Genomic DNA, 17,487 nt, shown 5'->3' on the forward strand with positions numbered 1-17,487 from the left:
GGTGTTAGGCCGGGGTGTCCGGCTGTGTGCTCGCCCTTGTCCTTGGGCGAGGACGGAGACGTGCCCGCAGCAACCCGCGGCCCTCGCGCCGACTTCCCGCTGTGGGGCTTTACTGGCCTCTGGATGTGCGGCCCAGGCGGGGGGCAAAGGGGGCCTCCAAGATATGGGGGAGCGGGCTGGGTCTCTGGTTGGGAGAGCCCTGTCCACACCTGGGTGTACACAGGGAGCCCCCTTTCCTTTCTCCCTCTGTTGTCTCCGGCTCTCCGAGTCCTCTCCTGCCCCTCAGCCGGCAGGCCAAGCCCTGCGGTGTCTGGTGCCGCGGGCCGGCCCCGCTTTCCTTAGAGCCCGGTGGGAGGGGACGACCCGTGTGGCAGCCAGGGTAGGGCCGGGCCCCAGAGTGCTCGGGAGGACGACAGCGCCATCGCTCCGTCCTGAGCGTCTGGCCTGGGCCGGCCCGTTGCAGGCTGTGGGCGCACAGTGGGGACCTAAACAGATGGCCCTGCCCAGAGGGGCTGCCGTGGAGCCGGGACACGCGCCCCACACGTGCGCGCACGGCGACTCCCGAACGTGACGGGGGACCTGTCACATGCAGGGTGGGGGAGCCAGGGAAGGCCCCTGGGAGGAGGGTTAGGCCGGCTGTGTCCTCTTCCACAAGCTGGCAGGAGGGCGGAGGAGAGCCAGGCAGGCGTGATTAGGCTGGACAGCGCCCATCTCTGCGCTGGGCGGCTCCGTGGGGAGGAGGCGGGGCTGGGTTGGGTGGCAGGAGAGCCGTGATCGGCTGGTGACGTCTGCCCTGGGTGGGTGAGGTGCAGGTGGCACCACGTGGGTCAGACCCACAGTGCTTTTCGAACTTGACGGTGCTGGGGTCTTGTCTACATGCAGAGCCTGTGACTCAGCTGGTCTGGGTCTTGGTGGGGGAGGGGCGGGTGCTGATGGTCTGGTCCCGGGGCCCTACTCCGGAGTGAGGGTGCGCGGGATCAGGGCACATCCCTCCCCATAGACGTGGTCCGTGAGGGGTGGCCTGAAGGAAGGCGGGTCTGGGTTTCGGGCCTGCATGCCCCGGGTGGGGGGCCCGTCCCCCTCAGGGCTGAAGCGGGCACGGGGCCCCGTGGGGGCCCCGGGGGAGGACGGGAGACGTGATGCCCGTGCCCTCGCCTCCTGCAGGTCTCAGGAGCTTCACCTGCGGCCCGAGCCCCACTCGTACCTGCCCGAGCTGGGCAAGTCGGAGATGGAGTTCATCGACAGCAAGCGCCCTCGCCTGGAGCTGCTGCCCGACCCCCTGCTGCGGCCGTCCCCTGTGCTGGCTGGCGGCCAGCCCGGGGGCTCCGAGGACCTGTCCAAGGTAAGGCCCCGCCCCGCCGGGGCTCCTGAGGGTCTTGGCTTCAGCTGTAACGGGGCTGCGTGCAGGGGAAGGAGGCGGCGTGCTGGGTCGGGGACAGCAAGAGCCAAGGCTGGGCTGAGCAGTGAGAGGCGGGTGGGGGGCCAGGTCGGCTCGGGGGCCATTTCTTGGCTGGAGAGGGGCAGCTGCCCCCTGAGCGTGTCCAGGGCCACCACACCCCTGCCCCCCACCCCGGGCTCTTCCGGTTCACTCCTCTTGGAAACGGAAGGTCGAGCTGAGGTGCCGGGCACTAGAGTAAGTGCCTGTGGCTTGCTGGGGGGCGGGGGGTGGGTTTCTGCTCTTCCACGGAAGCTCAGGACAGTTGAGTCTGAAGGCTTGTGTGACCTCCACTTACACAGAGGAAGCCGACGGAGGTGCCCAGCCACTGGGCCAGATGCCTGTCCCCAGGGTCACCCAGCTGCCTGGGGCGGGGCAGGACGGGGGCGGGCCAGGCGCCACGCTCGTCCTTGGCCGGCCGTGGGATGGCCGTCACTTCCGTGCGTGGCGAGCGGCTCCGTGGGGCTTCTTCACAGCCACGGGGACACGCATGAGCTCACGGGCGGCCTCGCAGCTGCCGGGTGAGGTCACGCTCATCCTGCCGCAGCACTGTGGGTGTGCCTGGGGACTGGGAGCCAGGCGGGGTGGGGGGGGCCTCGGGCCTGCTGGATCATCGTCTCTGCCTGACGCCAGATGGGGTTGAACGGTGGGCTCTCCGGCGAGGCGGCCCTTTATGTGGGAACTGGCGCCGCAGGGACGTTCCCATGGTGGCAGAGGTGGTGGTGACGAGCGTCCGTTCAGCGAGTGCTGCCTGTGCGTCATACAGCGCCTTCCCCGCCCCGTGAAGTCAGACCTGCGATCCCCTTTTGTAGATGGAGTCCCGGGCTCCGTGGAGGCCGCTTGCGCGTGGCTGCGGGGAGGCGGGCGAGGGGCTGTCCCGCTGTGGCCTCCCCTCTGGTCTCCGCGTGGGGCCGCTGCTCCCTGAAGTGGGTCTCGGACAGGTAGGGGCGTGGGAAGGGGGCGCAGGACCACGCCAGCAAGGCTGCCTTTCCTCCCCAGGACCGGTACCGGGGGGCTCTGCCCCCACGCTGATGTCCCGTTGCGTCAAGAACGGGCTGGTAGTCGGTTGTCTCTGCCCCCCGCCCCCAGGCTGGCTCTTTAGATGGGGGCTCAGGCCGCGGGTTCTTAGGAGGGGCTTGCATCATGGGGCTCTGAGTCCGTGTGCTTGTCCCCGTCCTCCTTGCGGCCCCCTGGGGGACTCCCTCTCTGTCTCTGTCTGTCTGTCTGCCTGCCTCCGTCTGTTTCTCTGTGTGTGTGCATGTCTCTCTCTGCTTTTGCCTGGTGATGTGTTACGTCTGTGTCCCCCTGACTCTGCCTGCCTCTCCTCTTTCCCTGGACCCTGGGGCGGGGGGATGGGCGCGGTGTCGGGGCCTGGCCGGACCAGCCGCTGTAACGGCTCTAGGCTGTTGCGCGCGTTTGGAAAGCCTCGGCCCGGCGCGGGCGAGCGAGGACCGACGCCAGGGAGACAGCCCTGAGCGTGGTCAGATGTGTTTGCGTCTGCTGTGTGGAATTCCGCTGACGCTGGAGACAGGAACGTGATGGGGTATTTTATTACCGCCCCCCGCCGCCGGCCCCAGCCTCGTTTCTTTCTCTTGTGAAGATGTTGTTTCCTAATGCGTCCCTGCGCTTGGGCCCCTGGAACCCTGCGGTGGGGGAGTTTCCTTTGGAATTCACCAAATTTTGGGGGCTTCGGAATCATCATAAACAGGACCGTCTGTGAAGGTCTCTTTGTCTGCTGGGCTCTGCCAGCCGCAAGGGGCAGAAACCCCGTGCCATGCTGACTCCAGGCACGGCTGAGTCCAGGCAACGTGACGCTCTCTCAGGTGCCTGGCCCCGTGTACCTCTCGGTTTGGCCGCCTTCCCTGAGGTCCCGGTGTGTTCGACACGCTAGGCCTTCCTCTTCCCACGTTCCAGGCTGCGTTGCAGGCCCAGAGCTGTTGTTCCTCTCGCCTTTGGGCAGCCGGCCCCTGCCTGAGCTGGAAGCCAGGGTCGTGGCGGGGGCGGCCGAGTGCCCGGCACGGCCCTGCCCCTGCCCCGGCCCCGGCCCCGGCCCTGGGTGGAGGTGCCCTGGCGGGCGGGGGGCGGGACGCCGCTCCAGCCCAAGGCTCTGTCTGCCTGTGTCTTCAGTTCTGCACCGTGAACTCCCCCTCCTGGGTCGGCCTGCATTGCTCGCCGAGGGCCTCTGATGGGGTCAGTGGTGCCTGCGGCTCCCTGGCGGCGGGCGGGGCACCGCGTGCTGTTTCCCCTCTGCGGCTTGGGGCTGAAGTGAAGGCAGCCGCCGCCCTCCGGGCCATCCGGAGGCCCCATTCCTGGGAAACGCGGCACCGCAGAGGAGACGGCATTGCGTGCCCTCCCGGGCACGCTCACCCGCGTGGGGCTGGCCGTGCTAGGCGAAGCTCGCCACGTAGAGTGCACCGCGCACGGTTCCGCGGCCTTTAGTACATTCCCAGGGTTGTGCAGCCGCCGCCCTGTCTGGTTCCAGAACGTTTTCATCGCCCCGAAAAGAAACTCCATGCCCACTGGCAGTCGCCCCGCCCCCCCCAGCCTCGGGCACCCGCCAGCCTGCTTTCCGTCCCTATGGATCTGCCTGTTCTGGCTGTTCCCTGTCAATGGAGTCAGACGATACGTGACCTCTGGGTCTGGCATCGCTCACGCAGCGTCGCGTTCTCAAGGCTCGCCCGTGTCGTAGCAGGTGTCTGCTGCGCTTGTGGTGGTGTTTCTCGTCAGCGTTGCTGCTGTTGTTTGGCTCGTTGTGTTTTGTGGATAGACCACACTTGACGTCTCCACGCAGCCACGGAAGGGCCCGCTGGTGCATCCTGGGTGGGAAGGAAAGCGGAGCTGGACTGAACCTTACGGGAGAAGTGCCCATGGAGGGAGACAGCCTGCAGCCCCCTGAATTTACAGGGAAGCTTCCGTCCCTTCTTCCAGCTGTTCCTGGCGGTGGCCAGCTGCTTCCTCCAACGCGCTGCTGGCTTTGGGGACAGAAATCTTCCCTTTGCCAATGTTGAGGATTATTCCCAGGTTGGGCTCGCAGTTCCGGGTCTCCTGCCCCTGAAGCCTTTCTGTCCGCAGCGCTCCCTTGTGTTCCGTTACCACCCTTCCTGGGCCTCGTGGGGGGCGAGGGGAGAGGGGAGACCTTGTCCCTGGCAGCTGGTGCTGCTGGGCTCCAGGAACTGTGTCGCTGCCCACCGCTCACCCCGAGGACCCGGAGCCAGGAGCGAGGCTGCCAGGGAGACCCCCACCGTCCCCGGCGGTGCGGAGGGGCGGGGCGGGTCCCGTTGGGGGTTGGGGCCGCGGAGGGAGGGTGGGTCTGATCCCAGCCGGCAGGGAGCTGCGGCGTCGGAGTCGGGCGCGGCGGGCAGGGCAAGGGGACGGCTTGTGCAAAGGCGCTGAGGTGCCAGAGCACAGGAGCGGCCTCTGGTTTGGTGTGGGAGGGGGCCAGGTGCCCGCGGTCCCTGCGTCCTGCGGGGAGGGGGGTTGCAGCCCCCAGGGCGCAGTTGTCCCAGGGAATAATGTGTCCTCTGTCCTCTGGTGCAGCTGCCGTGGGGGCGGGGAGGCAGCAGCCTGAATCGCCTCCCGGGCCTCCCCTGCCAGCAGCTGCTGGCTTGGCCTTGAGGATGGCACGGGGTGGGGGGCGGGGGCTGGGCCCACCTGCGCCTCCAGGCCTGCACGGGGGCTGGGGGTGGGGCGGTCTGGCCCGCGCTCGCGGAGCATTGACAGGGAGTATGCCCGGCGCTGAGCCGAGCGCTCCGTGCGTACCAACGCATTCCAGCCTCACAGCAGGCTGGGAGGGGGGAGCCGTCCCACAGAGCAGATAGGGAAACTGAGGCAGGGGGTTAGTGCGTGACCTGCTTGAGGTCCCGGAGCTGGGGGATGACAGAGGGGATGGGGATTGGAACTCAGGGCCTTGAAGGCGAGCACCAGTGAACGTCAGTTGGTGGGATGGAGTCAGTGAATCACCCCACAGAGGGTTCCCTTGTTTGTTTAATACATTTTTAAAAACAGCTTTACTGCACCAAGGGTAACACTCAGGGAAGAGCAAGCAGGGAAATACTGGTAAATACAAAGATAACGGTGGAATTGCCCCCCTTGCCCCCTGCCCCGAGCGCGCCCCTTTGCGTCTGTGCGTTGCGTTCTCGTAAGTTTCCTGTGCGCGTGTGTGCGCACGTGTGCGCGCGTGTGTTTTTTGCAGAACCACGTGTGCGCTGTGTGCGGTGTTCAGTGACTTGCTGGTTCGGACTGGCGTCGTGAAGCACAGTTCACGGAGCGTCAGCGGGGACCAGGCCTCGGGCCTGTGTTTGTGGAGTGTGGTTGAGTGGGAGGACTCGCCCGGGGTCAGTGTGAGAGGGAGGCGTGCTGGGGGAGAGGGGCGAGGGAGGGCGTCACGGCTGGTGGGGAGGTCGGGCAGGAGGTGGAGCGGCTCTGACCTTTGCCGAGTGGGCGACGTGCCCAGAAGGGCGTGTACCTGGCTGGCACTGGGTCAGCGGGGCAGAGGCGGGGCGGTGGCGCTGGGAAGCAGCCTCGGGACGCGGCTGGGACGTGGGCCGTTGTGGCAGATATCTGGCATGCTGGGGTTTGTAGTCCAGCCTGGGAACATGGGGTGCCGGCTTTTGTAAATAAAGTTTTATTGACACACGGCCACGTCTGTTTGTTGCCACGTGGTCTGCGGCAGCTTCCCTAACACAACATTGGAGTTGAGCGGTCACAGCAGAGCCCAGGGGCCAGCAAAGGCGAACGTGTGTGTACGGGGTGCCCCGTGCTGACCCTGGGCCGTTTTCTCTCACAGGACCGCAGCCTGGCGGGCAAACTGGAGCCGGTGTCCCCGCCCAGCCCCCCGCACGCCGACCCCGAGCTGGAGCTGGTGCCCCCACGGCTGTCCAAGGAGGAGCTGATCCAAAGCATGGACCGCGTGGACCGCGAGATCACCATGGTGGAGCAGCAGATCTCCAAGCTGAAGAAGAAGCAGGTGAGGGCAGCAGCGGGCGGGGCCCGTCAGAGGGTGGGGCGCAGCGGCTGCGCTGAGTTTCCAGCCCCTCTTTCTGTCCTCGACGTCTATTGGACAAGGGTGCCGTCTCGTGTGGTGCTGTGCCGGCGAATAGGACCTTTGCCGTCAAGGAAGCTTCTAGGTCTGTGCCGTCCAAAGCGGTGCCGCCAGCTGCGTGTGCCTGTCGATCCCTTGACACGTGCTTTGTGTGGCTGAGGAACTGAACTATTGACGTAGTTGAACTTTAAGTGAAATTTATACCTGAAGAGCCGCGTGGCCTCAGTGCCGGGTGTCTTGGGAGTGGTGGGCGAGCGGCCAGGCTCCGACGCCATCTCTGCCCATCCCTCTCTGCTTCACCTTCCTCGCCCGCGCCGTGGGGGACGTACCCCCGGACTCTGGCCCTGGCCCTGGAGTCTGAATGGGCTGGGCCTCCGGCCTCTGCCTCAGTTTCCTTGTCTGTAAGATGGGCACAGACACGACACCCCCTGTAGGTTGTGAGGGGGAGCAGGTTATGCCCTGGAAATGAATCTTCATTGTGACTGTGGAAACCAAAGTTAATATAAGTATTTGTAATGCTGATTCTATGATTTCATTTTTAATATTGATATAAAATTACCTTACACTCCGCCTTTGCCCAGATCTTTACGTGTGACCCGCCTTGGCCGCTTCGGGTCTCTGCTCAGCCGTCCCCGCCACAGGCGGCCCCCCCCTTCCCGCCCTTTACGGGAGTCCTCACGTCAGCCCGCCTCCCTCCCAGGGCCCCGCACACCGGGCCCAGTCGGGCTCCGTGCCTGATTTGTCGATAAAGTTTTATTGGCACACAGCCCCGTTCGTTTGTTGACGCCACGTTTGCAGCAGCTTTCCTAACATGACATCACAGCTGAGTGGCTGCATCGGAGACCCCGTAGCCAGCAAAGCTGAAAATATTTACTCTCCGGGCCTTTACAGGAAACGTTTGCTCCCCCACCCCCCCGTCCTGTCACCTCGCTGATGTCACCGCTGTGCGAATTGTTTATTACACGCTCTGCTTGTCATGAGCTTCTCCTCACGACGGAGCAGCAGGCCCTTGTCTGCCCGCTCACTGCTGTGCTCCCGGCAGTGCCGGAGCGTAGTAGGTGCTCACGAAGGCCTGTTGCTAGTCCGTCTTCACGTGGGCGCACTGGGGTTGAGCCTGGGGACGGGGCCCCACCTGGCCAACTCCAGGTAAGGAGTGTAGGCTCCCGCTGGGTCGAGGGCCCACGCAGCCGCCACGGGCAGCAGTGGCGTGAGGCTGATGGGCGAAGGCCCCGTGCAGGCGTCCAGGGGCCTGTGAGTGGGTTTTGAAGGACGTACGGCTGTTGCTGGCGTAGAGGAGTGGGGCTTGGGGGTGGCCGGCAGCTGGGCCGGTCAGGGAGCTCTGGCCAGCTGTCCTGGACCTTGGGGACGAAGCGTAGGTTTCCAAGGTGCTGGGTCAGGCGTCCAGAGAGGGGCCGGGCCCGGGCCGGTCTCCAGCAGGCGTTGCCAAGGCTGCCTCTAGTCCCTCGGGGCCTGGTGTTGGGGAGAGGCTGTTGCTCCAGGTCGCCTGCACGTGCCCGTGACTGTGGCCGTAAGCGAGGTGGCTCAGCACAGCCCTCGGTAGGGAGATTTTTAAAATATTCCACTTTGGCTTTTTTTTGGTCTAAAATTCATGGAACGTAAATCACCCACGTTAGCAGGAACAAGTCAGCGGCAGGTCGCACACTCAGTGTTGTCCTGCCACCGCTTCTGTCTAGTTCCAGGACATTCCCGTTGCCCTGAAAGGAGGCCCCGGTCCGGTCAGCAGCCCCTGCCCGCTCCCCCTCCCTCCGGCCGCTGGCCGACTCTCTGTCTCTGTGGATTTGCCTTCGGACATTTCCTGTATGTGGAATCCTACACTGCGTGACCCTCTGTGTCTGGCGTCTCTCACGCAGAATCGTGTTCTCATGGTTCGTCCACGCTGTAGCAGGTGTCAGAGCTCCGGTCTTTTTCATGGCTGAGTAATATTCCACGGGGGGCACGGCCACATTCGTGCATCGTTCATCGACTGACGCACACTCGAGATTTTCTACCTTTTGGCCACTGTGAATAGAGCTCCCATGCGCATCTGTGGTCACGGTTGGTTTGAGCACCTGCTTTTAAAATTCTTTCACGTATGCCCCCGGGGGACATATTGCTGGGCCACTCGGTGTTTGACCTCTCAGGGAACCCTGGACTGTTGTCCGCAGCAGCCGCTCCATGTCACATTCCCGTCAGCAGTGCGCAAGGGTCCCAGTTATTCCACGTCCTCGCCCTTGGTAACCACGCTGTGGGTGGGGAGCGGTAACCTGTCGTGGCTTTGTTTGCACCCGGTAGCCAGTTCTTCTCAAGCTGCCCGGCAGTACTTTCTGTGCGTCACGTCCTTTGACCCTTGGGACGGCCTTATGAGGTCAGCACTGCCGCTCCTGCTCCCTCCGCGGCTGACGGAGTCGGAGAGGTGGAGGGGCTCGCCCGAGGCCACGGAGCTGGCGAGCCGTAGATTGGAGGTTTGAACTGCGACCTGGCCACATTCTCCGCTGCCTTCCTAGCAGGGTCTCTGTGGCATCTCTCCTCGGTGCCACCATCACTGAGAGGAGACAGTCTCTGCCCACCTGCTCTGGCTGTGCACTTCCTCCCTTTCTTGGCTTCATTTGCTTTACACCTTTTTGGAGGGATTTTGAAGCTTTGCCAGATACACACTGCCCTTCTGGAAGCCACCGCCTGGGGTGGCTGTGGGGTGGAGGCAGCTGGGCTCCACCTACCAGGCCCTTGGGCCTCCAGGAGCCGGAACTGGGCTTTCTGGTTCTTTCTGCAGTGCTCTCTCGGCCGCCTTTCTGGGTTCGCAGCGGTTGTCTCCACGGTCCCGGGCCGGCTGTGTGAGCACTGCGAGCAGAGAGCAGCGATCTCCTCTCCCCGGAGAGGCCCTGTCAGATGGCACACCTCTGTGTCGACCTCCCGTGGGACCTGGGGCCGGCGCCGTAAGCTCTCCGGTCTTTCCTTTTTGGTGCAAAATAGCAGCAGGAAGGGAAGAGCTTTACGGTGTTTGCAGGGGGAGCCCAGTACGGTGTTTGCAGGGGGGTGCCCAGTACGGACACCATGGGGCAGGTGGCAGTGATCGGGGTGATGACGAAAAACTGCTTACGGAGCGCAGGATGCTTCGCCCGCTCTAAGGTAGAGCGTTGAACTACCCCTGCTCTGCAGATGCGGAGAGCAAGGCGCAGAGAAGTCCCCACAGCAAGAACGTGGTCAGACTGGGGTCCCCGCCTGGGCAGCCGCGCTCCAGAGTCTGCACAGACTCTCCTGAGGATGGCGGTCCTGGTGCCGAGGACAGACAGTGACAGCTGGCTCTCAGCGAGCTGCCACCTGGGCCACACGGGCACCATCTTATCCTTTCCTCCCGCGGCTCCGTCGGGGCGGCACAGTGAGAAGCCCCAGTTCACGGAAGGAGAAACTGAGGCGCAGCGGGGCTCAGCTGCGTGCTCACGCCCCCCTTGCTGCTCTGTCCTGCAGAGCCTGAGACTGGAGCCGGCCCCGTGCTGGGCCCTTCCCCGCAGGGGGGAGCTGGGGCCTCTGCAGGGCTCGGAGTCCCCGCGGGTGACTCAGAGGAAATGGTTAGCAGCCTGACTTCCTGTGCGCGGCCACCCGCCCCGTGTGCGCGGGGCCGCCCCTCCGCTGTGGGGTGCTGCGCCCCTCCTTCCGCCCGCCGGCGCGCTCACCGCCACGCTCTCCTTCCCACAGCAACAGCTGGAGGAGGAGGCCGCCAAGCCGCCCGAGCCCGAGAAGCCCGTGTCGCCGCCGCCCATCGAGTCGAAGCACCGCAGCCTGGTGCAGATCATCTACGACGAGAACCGGGTAGGTGCCGCGCGCCCCCCCTTCCCTTGCTCGCTCTGGGCTGGCTGCCAGGGTTGCCTTGGAGGTCTGGCTCTCTCCCGGCGCCTGTGTGCCCACCTGCAGCAGGGGGCCCCGTGACGCCCTGCACACACACGCAGAGCTGGGTGCGTGAGTGGGAGGGGAAGGCTGGCCAGCGGAGACCCGTCTTGTTCTGCCCAGACAGGGCACTTGCATGAACCACGGCCGGCCTGTGGGGCGCAGTGTGAGCGTGAACACGTAGGCGTGAGGTCATAGGGGAGTGGCAGGGGCCAGCTGATCTGTGAAGGGCAGCGGCCGCTTGGGCGCCCAGGTGGAAGACATGCCCGGAACGCGGAGGACAGTCGTCATGTTATTGTTATTAACAATAACAGCAGACGTGACCTGAACAGCTCCTCCTTTTCCGGCGACGGGCCAGGCTTTTTGCCTCATGGTCCTAGGAGGGTTGGTGCCCGCATTGCTTCCCCTGAACACGTGGAGGAACTGAGGCCCGGAGGGGCTAGGTGACTCGTTCGAAGTCCCGCAGCTCGGACATGGTGGGCTCGGTATTTGGACCCGTGGTCCGTCGGGTCGCCGGCCCTGATCTGTCAGCACTGGCCTCTCCTGGCATCTTGCCCTGGGCGGGGCCTTTGGGATGGTGGGGCACGGGGTCTATAGCTGTGGGGGCTCCGGGGGGTCCCTGGAGGGCAGCTGCCGGGCGCCTGCAGCGGCTCGGTCTTGGGCAGGAGCGCAGGGCACCCGGAGCAGGGTGTCTCCAGGGGCTGATGCCCACGGCCCTGAGTGTCCCGGGAGGGGAGCCTGGTGCCCACCTGGAGAGGTGGCGCGCGCCTGCCACCCGCCCTGTCTGTCCAGCCACCGTGAGCTCAGCTTCAGTGATGTACACTTGGCTCTTCACAGAGGTGCTTCGGGCCTGTGGGGGTGGAGGTCCCTGCCTGTGCCATGGATGAGGAAGGTAACGGAGCCCCAGAGAGGGACTGTCCTCGTCTGAGGGCACATGGTGAAGTGTGGCTGACGGGGTCCCCTCTTCCCTGCCTTGGCCTCCCGGGTCCCCCTCATGCCCGGAGCTCCCGACTGCCCTCCCCAGCTGACTCTGCTGTGCGATATGCGCTTGGCTGCAGGCGGAGCGCTCAGGGTTCAGACAGGGGCTGGGTCGCTGCACCGGAGCCTGGGAGGGCGCGACAGGTGCCTGGGGCTCTCACTCCAGGCAGGAGACTGTCGGACCAGCTAGTTTGCTACGCCTCCGCCTCTCGAAGCAGCAGTACATGCAGGACGAGACAGCCTACTGGGGCCTGGGAGCTGTGTGCTGGGCTTTGTGGGGCTGGTCACCCAACCCCACACCCCAAGCAGCACACAATAATCGTAAGCGTGGGGGAGCAATGGGGCCGCGTGTGCTTCAGCCGGACATCCGGGTTCAGTCCCGCTTCTACCACTTCCTGGCTCCGTGTGCTTGGGCACGTAGCTTAGGTTATCCCTGACTGGTGGTCCTCACCTGCCAAATGAGGGTGACGACAGCCCCGCCCTCCTTCCCGCGGCGCGGAGATGCGGCGCGCCGACGCGGCGCCCGGAGCGGTGCCTGGCCCCACGGGAGGGCTGGCTGTGTCGCCAGCCTCGTTCGGCTGCGCTGGGCACGCCGCGCACATCCATCCATTCCACCCACTCGTTTGTTCAGCAGCCACGTGTGGGTGCCCGCTCTGCGCCTGCTGTTCTCCTAGGCCCTGGGGACACAGCCCCAGCCCGAGTCTCCCCTGCCTCCTGGTGGGGAGGACAGACCCACACCCTCCAGTCCCCGCCTGTGGGCACACCATTGGTCCGAGGCAGGGGGCTCCTCCTGGCCCCATCCCCCCGCCCCGTCCTTTCATTCCCTTACCCTCTCCCTGCCCGGCCTCGCGGGCCTCGGTGTTCCTGTGACCGCGCAGGCGTGCGGCCCCGGGGCCTGTGCCCTGGCGGGGCCGTCGGCTGCAGCCCCTTCCCCGCCGGGTCCCGCGCCCGCTCCTTCAGCACGGCCCCTTTTGACCTTGTGCTTCCTCCTGCAGACCCCTCAACCCCATTTGTCCTCTTTCTGGCTTTCATTCCCTGCTTCACCCCTGTTCCTACGGGGCGTGATTCACGTTTTGTGTTTGTTCTGCTTATCGTGAACGGAAGCTCCCTGAGGACAAGGGGTCCCTGTCTCATCCCCCTCGGCTAGGCCCCCAGCACCCAGGACAGTGCCTGGCTCGTTGTGGGTGCTCAGGGAATGTTTTCTGAACACGTGAAGGAGGGCTGAGGGGAGGGGGGACTCCCCCGGCAGCAGTCCTCTGGTTTTGGGGGCTGGCCCCTATTCCCAGTGGAGATCGGCGGGGGGGGGCGTCCATCTGCCTGGGCAGAGCCCCCAGGGCAGGAGGCTGGGTGGGCAGAGGCCCCTGGCTGCCTTTGGCAGGAGCAGCCAGGACTCACCACCCCTCCCCTTGGGGATCAATGGGATTAAATTTTAATCCTCCTTCCTCCCGCCGGTGCCTCTGAGAGGCGGCCAGTAGGGCCTGTCTCTCAACGCCCGCCGCACTGGCTGGAAAACGAAGCCTCCCTGCCAGGCAGGGCCGCCCGGCTTTGCTGCCTGTTGGACTCCGGCTCATTATCCATTCGGGGCGCGTGAGCAAGGCGCCCGCCCGCGGGAGGGCGGTGGGGGGCGACTGAGCCAGGCTCTCCCTGCCTCCCAGGAGCTGCGTGCACGGGCAGGCAGGGCAGGTGCACGCAGATGGAGGGGCGGGAGGCCGAGGGGCAGGCCGGGCGGGGGCGGGAGGGCCTCCTGGAAGCAGTGGGTGGGCCGTGGGCCCCGGGAGGGCATCCGGGTGGAGGGTCACAGCCCAGGCCAAGGCCCAGCGAGGGGACAGGGGTCTTGTTTGATCTTCACAGGCAGTGTGTGGGGGCAGGAGGTGGAGGCTTGGGAAGATGCTCGGCTCTGGGTCTGGATAAAGCAAATACATGAAGCCCCAGTGGAGGATGTAGGAATAAGGGATAGTTTGCTTGGTGCTGATGCTGCAGGAATTCAGGGCAATGGGCAACCGAGGCAGACTTCCTGGAAGAGGCGGGACTGGAGCTGGTCTGCCAAAGCGGGAGCAGGATGGCTTCAGTACAGGGCTTACCTGTGCACAGGTGTGTGCCCGGGTGTCCGAGTGGGCCTATGGATGACCGTGTGCACTCGTGTGTGTGCCAGCACATGTGGGGCACACCCGTGGCTGTGCATGCATTTGCACACATGTACATTTGTGTGAGAGCCTGTGAGCCCTATGACGTGTGTAAACGCATGCGAGTCTGCATGTGTGTGCAGGTTGGCATGAGGAGGCCATATGTGTGGTTGTGTCTGTACCTCGTGCTTACGCACGGGTTAACTTGGGCACATGCGTGCGCTCTGTATGCCCTGTGCAGATGTGTGTGGGTGAAAGCAACGTGAGTGCGGGTTGTGTGTGTGGCATGCACACATGCGTGTGTTTGTGCCTTTATTGGTGTGGGCACAGGTTTGGGCATTGGGTCCCCGGGCTCCTGTGTCCCTCTCTGCAGGTGACCGAGGTCTTTGTGCCCCAAGTGCGGCTGCCAGGAGGCCAGGCCACACGGACCCTGGGGGGCCCCGGTGGGAGGCCTGCGTCCCCTGGCGCCCGGTGGGGGTCCCTGTGGCTCAGACCCTGGGCCTGTCACCCGGGGACGGAGCAGCGCGCCCGGGCGATGGCTCTCCCGGCCGCGTGCTGAGCGGCCTGTGGACCCTGGCGAGTTGCTGGGCCCCGGTTCTCGGGGCGAGAGGCTGTCAGCCGAGGGCTCAGAGGGCGTCTCCGGCTCAGGCACCTTATGTGCCCGGCCTCCCCCTGCCAGGGCCCCGTCTCTCCTCCCTCTGAAGGGGGCGCCGGAGAGAAGGGACGACGTGCACGCCGCTCGTTCCTCGTGGGGCGCCCGTGCCGGAGCCCTGGGAGCACGGTGCCTGCCCGTTTAGCGGATGGGGAGACTTAGGCGCAGATGGCGAGGCGACTCGCTGGGGACAGGAGCACAGCCGACTCCAGAGTCCGGCCCCTGAGGGACGGAGGTGCCAGGGAGCCCTGCCCGCCCGGGGGAGGGGCCGGTAGGCAGGACGTCCTCACCCCGCAGGGGCGCACGGCGGGCGGGGAGGGAGTGCCGCGGGGAGACCGGCAGAGGGGAGGGTGCGCGTCCAGGGCCGCGGGGCCCGGCTTCTCAGCTGTCCCACGGAGCCTCGGCTTTGTGCCTGGACACGGGGCTGGTGCGTGAACCTTCCACAGGGGCCCTTGGAGGAACCCACCCCCGCGCACCGGCCCGGGGCCGGCACGTGCAGAGGTCGCCTGGCGTGAGCCTCGTCGTTCCTGTTCGCAGCAGTAACAGCAACGGCCGGCGCACACGTGGCATCACCTACTGTGTGCCGGGTCCCAGTTTTGGAGCCCTACGTGGGTCAGCAACTTCAGTTTGCGTAGTGGCCGTGGGGGCGTGCTGCTGGCACCCCATTTTCCAGATGAGGAAGCTGAGGCTGGGGGGGAGGGACATGCCCACAGCCACAAGGTGGCAGGTGGGCTAGGACCCAGGCCGCTGGCCCTGGACCCTTGCTCTTGGCTGCCGTGCACCCCGCCTTCCCAGCGCCACAGCGTCCTTAGGGCCGCCCTCCCAGGGACGGGGTACGTGTGCCGCCTTTTGGAAATCGCGTTACTTCTCAAAAGGCCTCGGGGTGGCTCACAGCTTGTGGGGGGCCTGTTAGGGAGCCAAGAAGCCGTCACAGCAGGTGTGTGACAGGGAGGTGTCCGGGCGCCCACGGCTGCGGCTGGTCAGGAGGCGGCTCCTCCCTGCTGTGTTCTCCCGGGGCCGCGGGGACGCCCCCGCCACCCCCCTACCCCCACCCCGGTGCCCGTGTCCCTGAGACAGCGAGGATGTGACGGAGGGCGGAGTCCCTGCACCTCCCAGGACACAGGGGTCCGGAGCCCTTGCCACAGGACCCGGGCCCCGCTGCCACTGTGCCAGTTTCCAGCGACCTGCCCGCCCGTGTCCACCTGCCGCTGAGCCCCGCAGAGCCTCTGGAAGGCACGCGCCTTCTAGTCCTCCCCCAACCCAGCCCAGGGGTCCCTCCTGTCCCTTCTCCCGAGGGGGCCCGTGCATCCTGCGTGAAGCCTGCCCCCAGCGCGTGCACGTACCTGTCTGTCCTGAGCACGCCAGCCTCCCGTGCTGCCAGGAGGCGGGGCTCGCTGCAGGCGGCCCCAGGTCCCCCACTGCCCTGCCCTGGCCCTTAACAGAGAGCGGGCGCCCAGGAAGGGTTTGCGGGCTGGTCCCCTACCCGCCCCGTCCCAGTCCTTCCCTGGGCCTGGCTCCGGCTTCTTCCATCGTCAGCACCCACGGCTGACCCTTCCCCTGCGGCCAGGGCGGAGGGGGCCTCTGCCCCGCTGCCCGGAGGATGCCCCTTCCCTGGGGGGGACCCCCTCCTTGTCCTCTCCCCGCCCTGCGACCTGGAGATCAGAAGGGCTTCCTGCTCACGGCGCCCTGTGGGGCCGCAGCCTCACCACCGGCAGAGCGGGGCTGCGCCTCCTACGGGCCTCGCGTTGTGTGGGCGCGGGACTCGGGGTGGACGCGGGCGGTGTGCTCCATGCTGGCCCACGGGGCGCCCTGTAACGTGCTGGTCGTCGTCAGCCTGGCCTGCCCTGGGTCCATGGCCCCGGCCGCGCTTGGAGCCTGCTGGTCCCGGGGCGCGGGCTCGGCGTGCGGGCGCCGAGAACGTGGCTCTGGCTGGGGAGGGCTTGAGCCCGTCGACCCACCAGCCCCGTGGGGCCGGGCGGCTGCAGAGAGGAGCGGGACTGGCCCTCGGCGCCCCCCACACCGCGTGGCGCGGGGGCCTGGGCCTGGAGCTCGTTGTCGGCCGCGTCCCCCACGGTCCCGGGTCGCCCCCTGCCGTGGGCCTGGATTTGGGGCTCCCTGGGGGGACGGTTTGATCGGATGATGGGGACTGACTTGGCCTGGTCCCCCGGCCCAGGGCAAGCACTGAATGTTTGGCTCGGTCTGGAGTCTCCAGTCTTTCCTGGGTCACGGGAGGGGCTGAGGTCCCCCAGATGCACGCTGTGGGTGCCCCGCTTGCCACCGCACGCCGTGGCCCAGGTCCCGCGAAGCCCCTGCTAAGCCCCTTCCCCCGCCCCCACCCACCCCTGCCCCAGCTGGCCTGGCCGCCCCCGGGCCTCCCCGAGCAGCCCCTGGTGGTCCCAGGCGGGGTCGGCGGGCCTGGCGGAGCCACAATGTCCACCTTCACAGCCGGGCCCAGAGGTCCAGCCTGTTGAATTTGCGGCCACCGAGGCCTTTCTGCCGCATGTCCCTGTTTTCCTAATAAGTCCTGGGTTGTGAGAGAGGAGGGAGGCGGGGAGGCCCCGGGGCAGCTCAGAAACAGTCACATGATTGTGAAATACAAGAATCCTAGAAAGGGTATCTCTGATCTCTGAGCGTCTCTGTCGCCCCCCCCCCCCCCCCCCCCCCCAACGGCTGGCAGCACCAGCTCCGAGGTAACAGCAGACATCCCGCCGGCCTCCACGGCGCGGGAAGGCACCTCGGCCGGCAGTGCAGCTGGCTGCTGGCGTGGAGCGGGGCCCACACCACGGCCGGGGCGGCAGGCCCAGGCGCTGGGGGGCATCGCCCGAGAACACGGTGCATTTGTTAGAATCGAAACTTGGCGAGCCTGGCGGGGTGCTGCGGGGGGTCGTGTGGGACCCCGTGTGTGAGTGTGTTACTGGCCGGGAGGGGGCGTGCGGGGGGGCCTGGCCTCCCCTGCCGCCTGGGCTGTGGATGGGCGTGCTGGGTTGGGCAGCTGCCTGCCGTTCCCGGAGGCCTCTATTTATAACCTGTTCCCTGTGTGTGTGTGTGTGTGTGTGTGTGTGTGTGTGTGTTTAATTCCTCCTCTTCTCCGTCATCCTGCAGAAGAAGGCTGAAGCTGCACACCGGATTCTGGAAGGCCTGGGGCCCCAGGTGGAGCTGGTGAGCCAGGGGACAGGGTGGGAGCTCTGGGAGGGGGCAGCTGGGGACGTGGGTGGGCGGCGGGTGGGGGTGGGGTGGGGGAGGAAGCCCTGTATTGCCCCGCACTGCCCTGTCCGCGGAGGAGGCAGGAAATGCACCCTTTGATAAGAGGGCCTGGCAGATAGCCGGTGGGTGGGCTGGGCCGCCGGGGCTGGCGGCGGCAGAGCCTGGGTGCTCC

General features: G+C 66.2%; 1 protein-coding gene across 1 annotated transcript in view; it reads left to right on the top strand.

Annotated features, from left to right (window-relative positions):
* Positions 1 to 17,487, top strand: part of NCOR2 (nuclear receptor corepressor 2) — a 159,203-nt gene that overhangs the window by 51,899 nt on the left and 89,817 nt on the right. The window contains exons 5-8 of the mRNA XM_054594180.1: positions 1,165 to 1,342; positions 6,222 to 6,401; positions 10,170 to 10,283; positions 17,214 to 17,270. Coding sequence (XP_054450155.1) covers positions 1,165 to 1,342; positions 6,222 to 6,401; positions 10,170 to 10,283; positions 17,214 to 17,270 — 529 coding nt within the window. The remainder of the gene's footprint in view (positions 1 to 1,164; positions 1,343 to 6,221; positions 6,402 to 10,169; positions 10,284 to 17,213; positions 17,271 to 17,487) is intronic.

This window comes from Pteronotus mesoamericanus, unplaced genomic scaffold (genome assembly GCF_021234165.1).
Source record: "Pteronotus mesoamericanus isolate MK-2021 breed Mesoamerican mustached bat unplaced genomic scaffold, CSHL_Meso_final scaffold_507, whole genome shotgun sequence".
In the NCBI taxonomy this organism is placed as follows: Eukaryota; Metazoa; Chordata; class Mammalia; order Chiroptera; family Mormoopidae; genus Pteronotus; species Pteronotus mesoamericanus.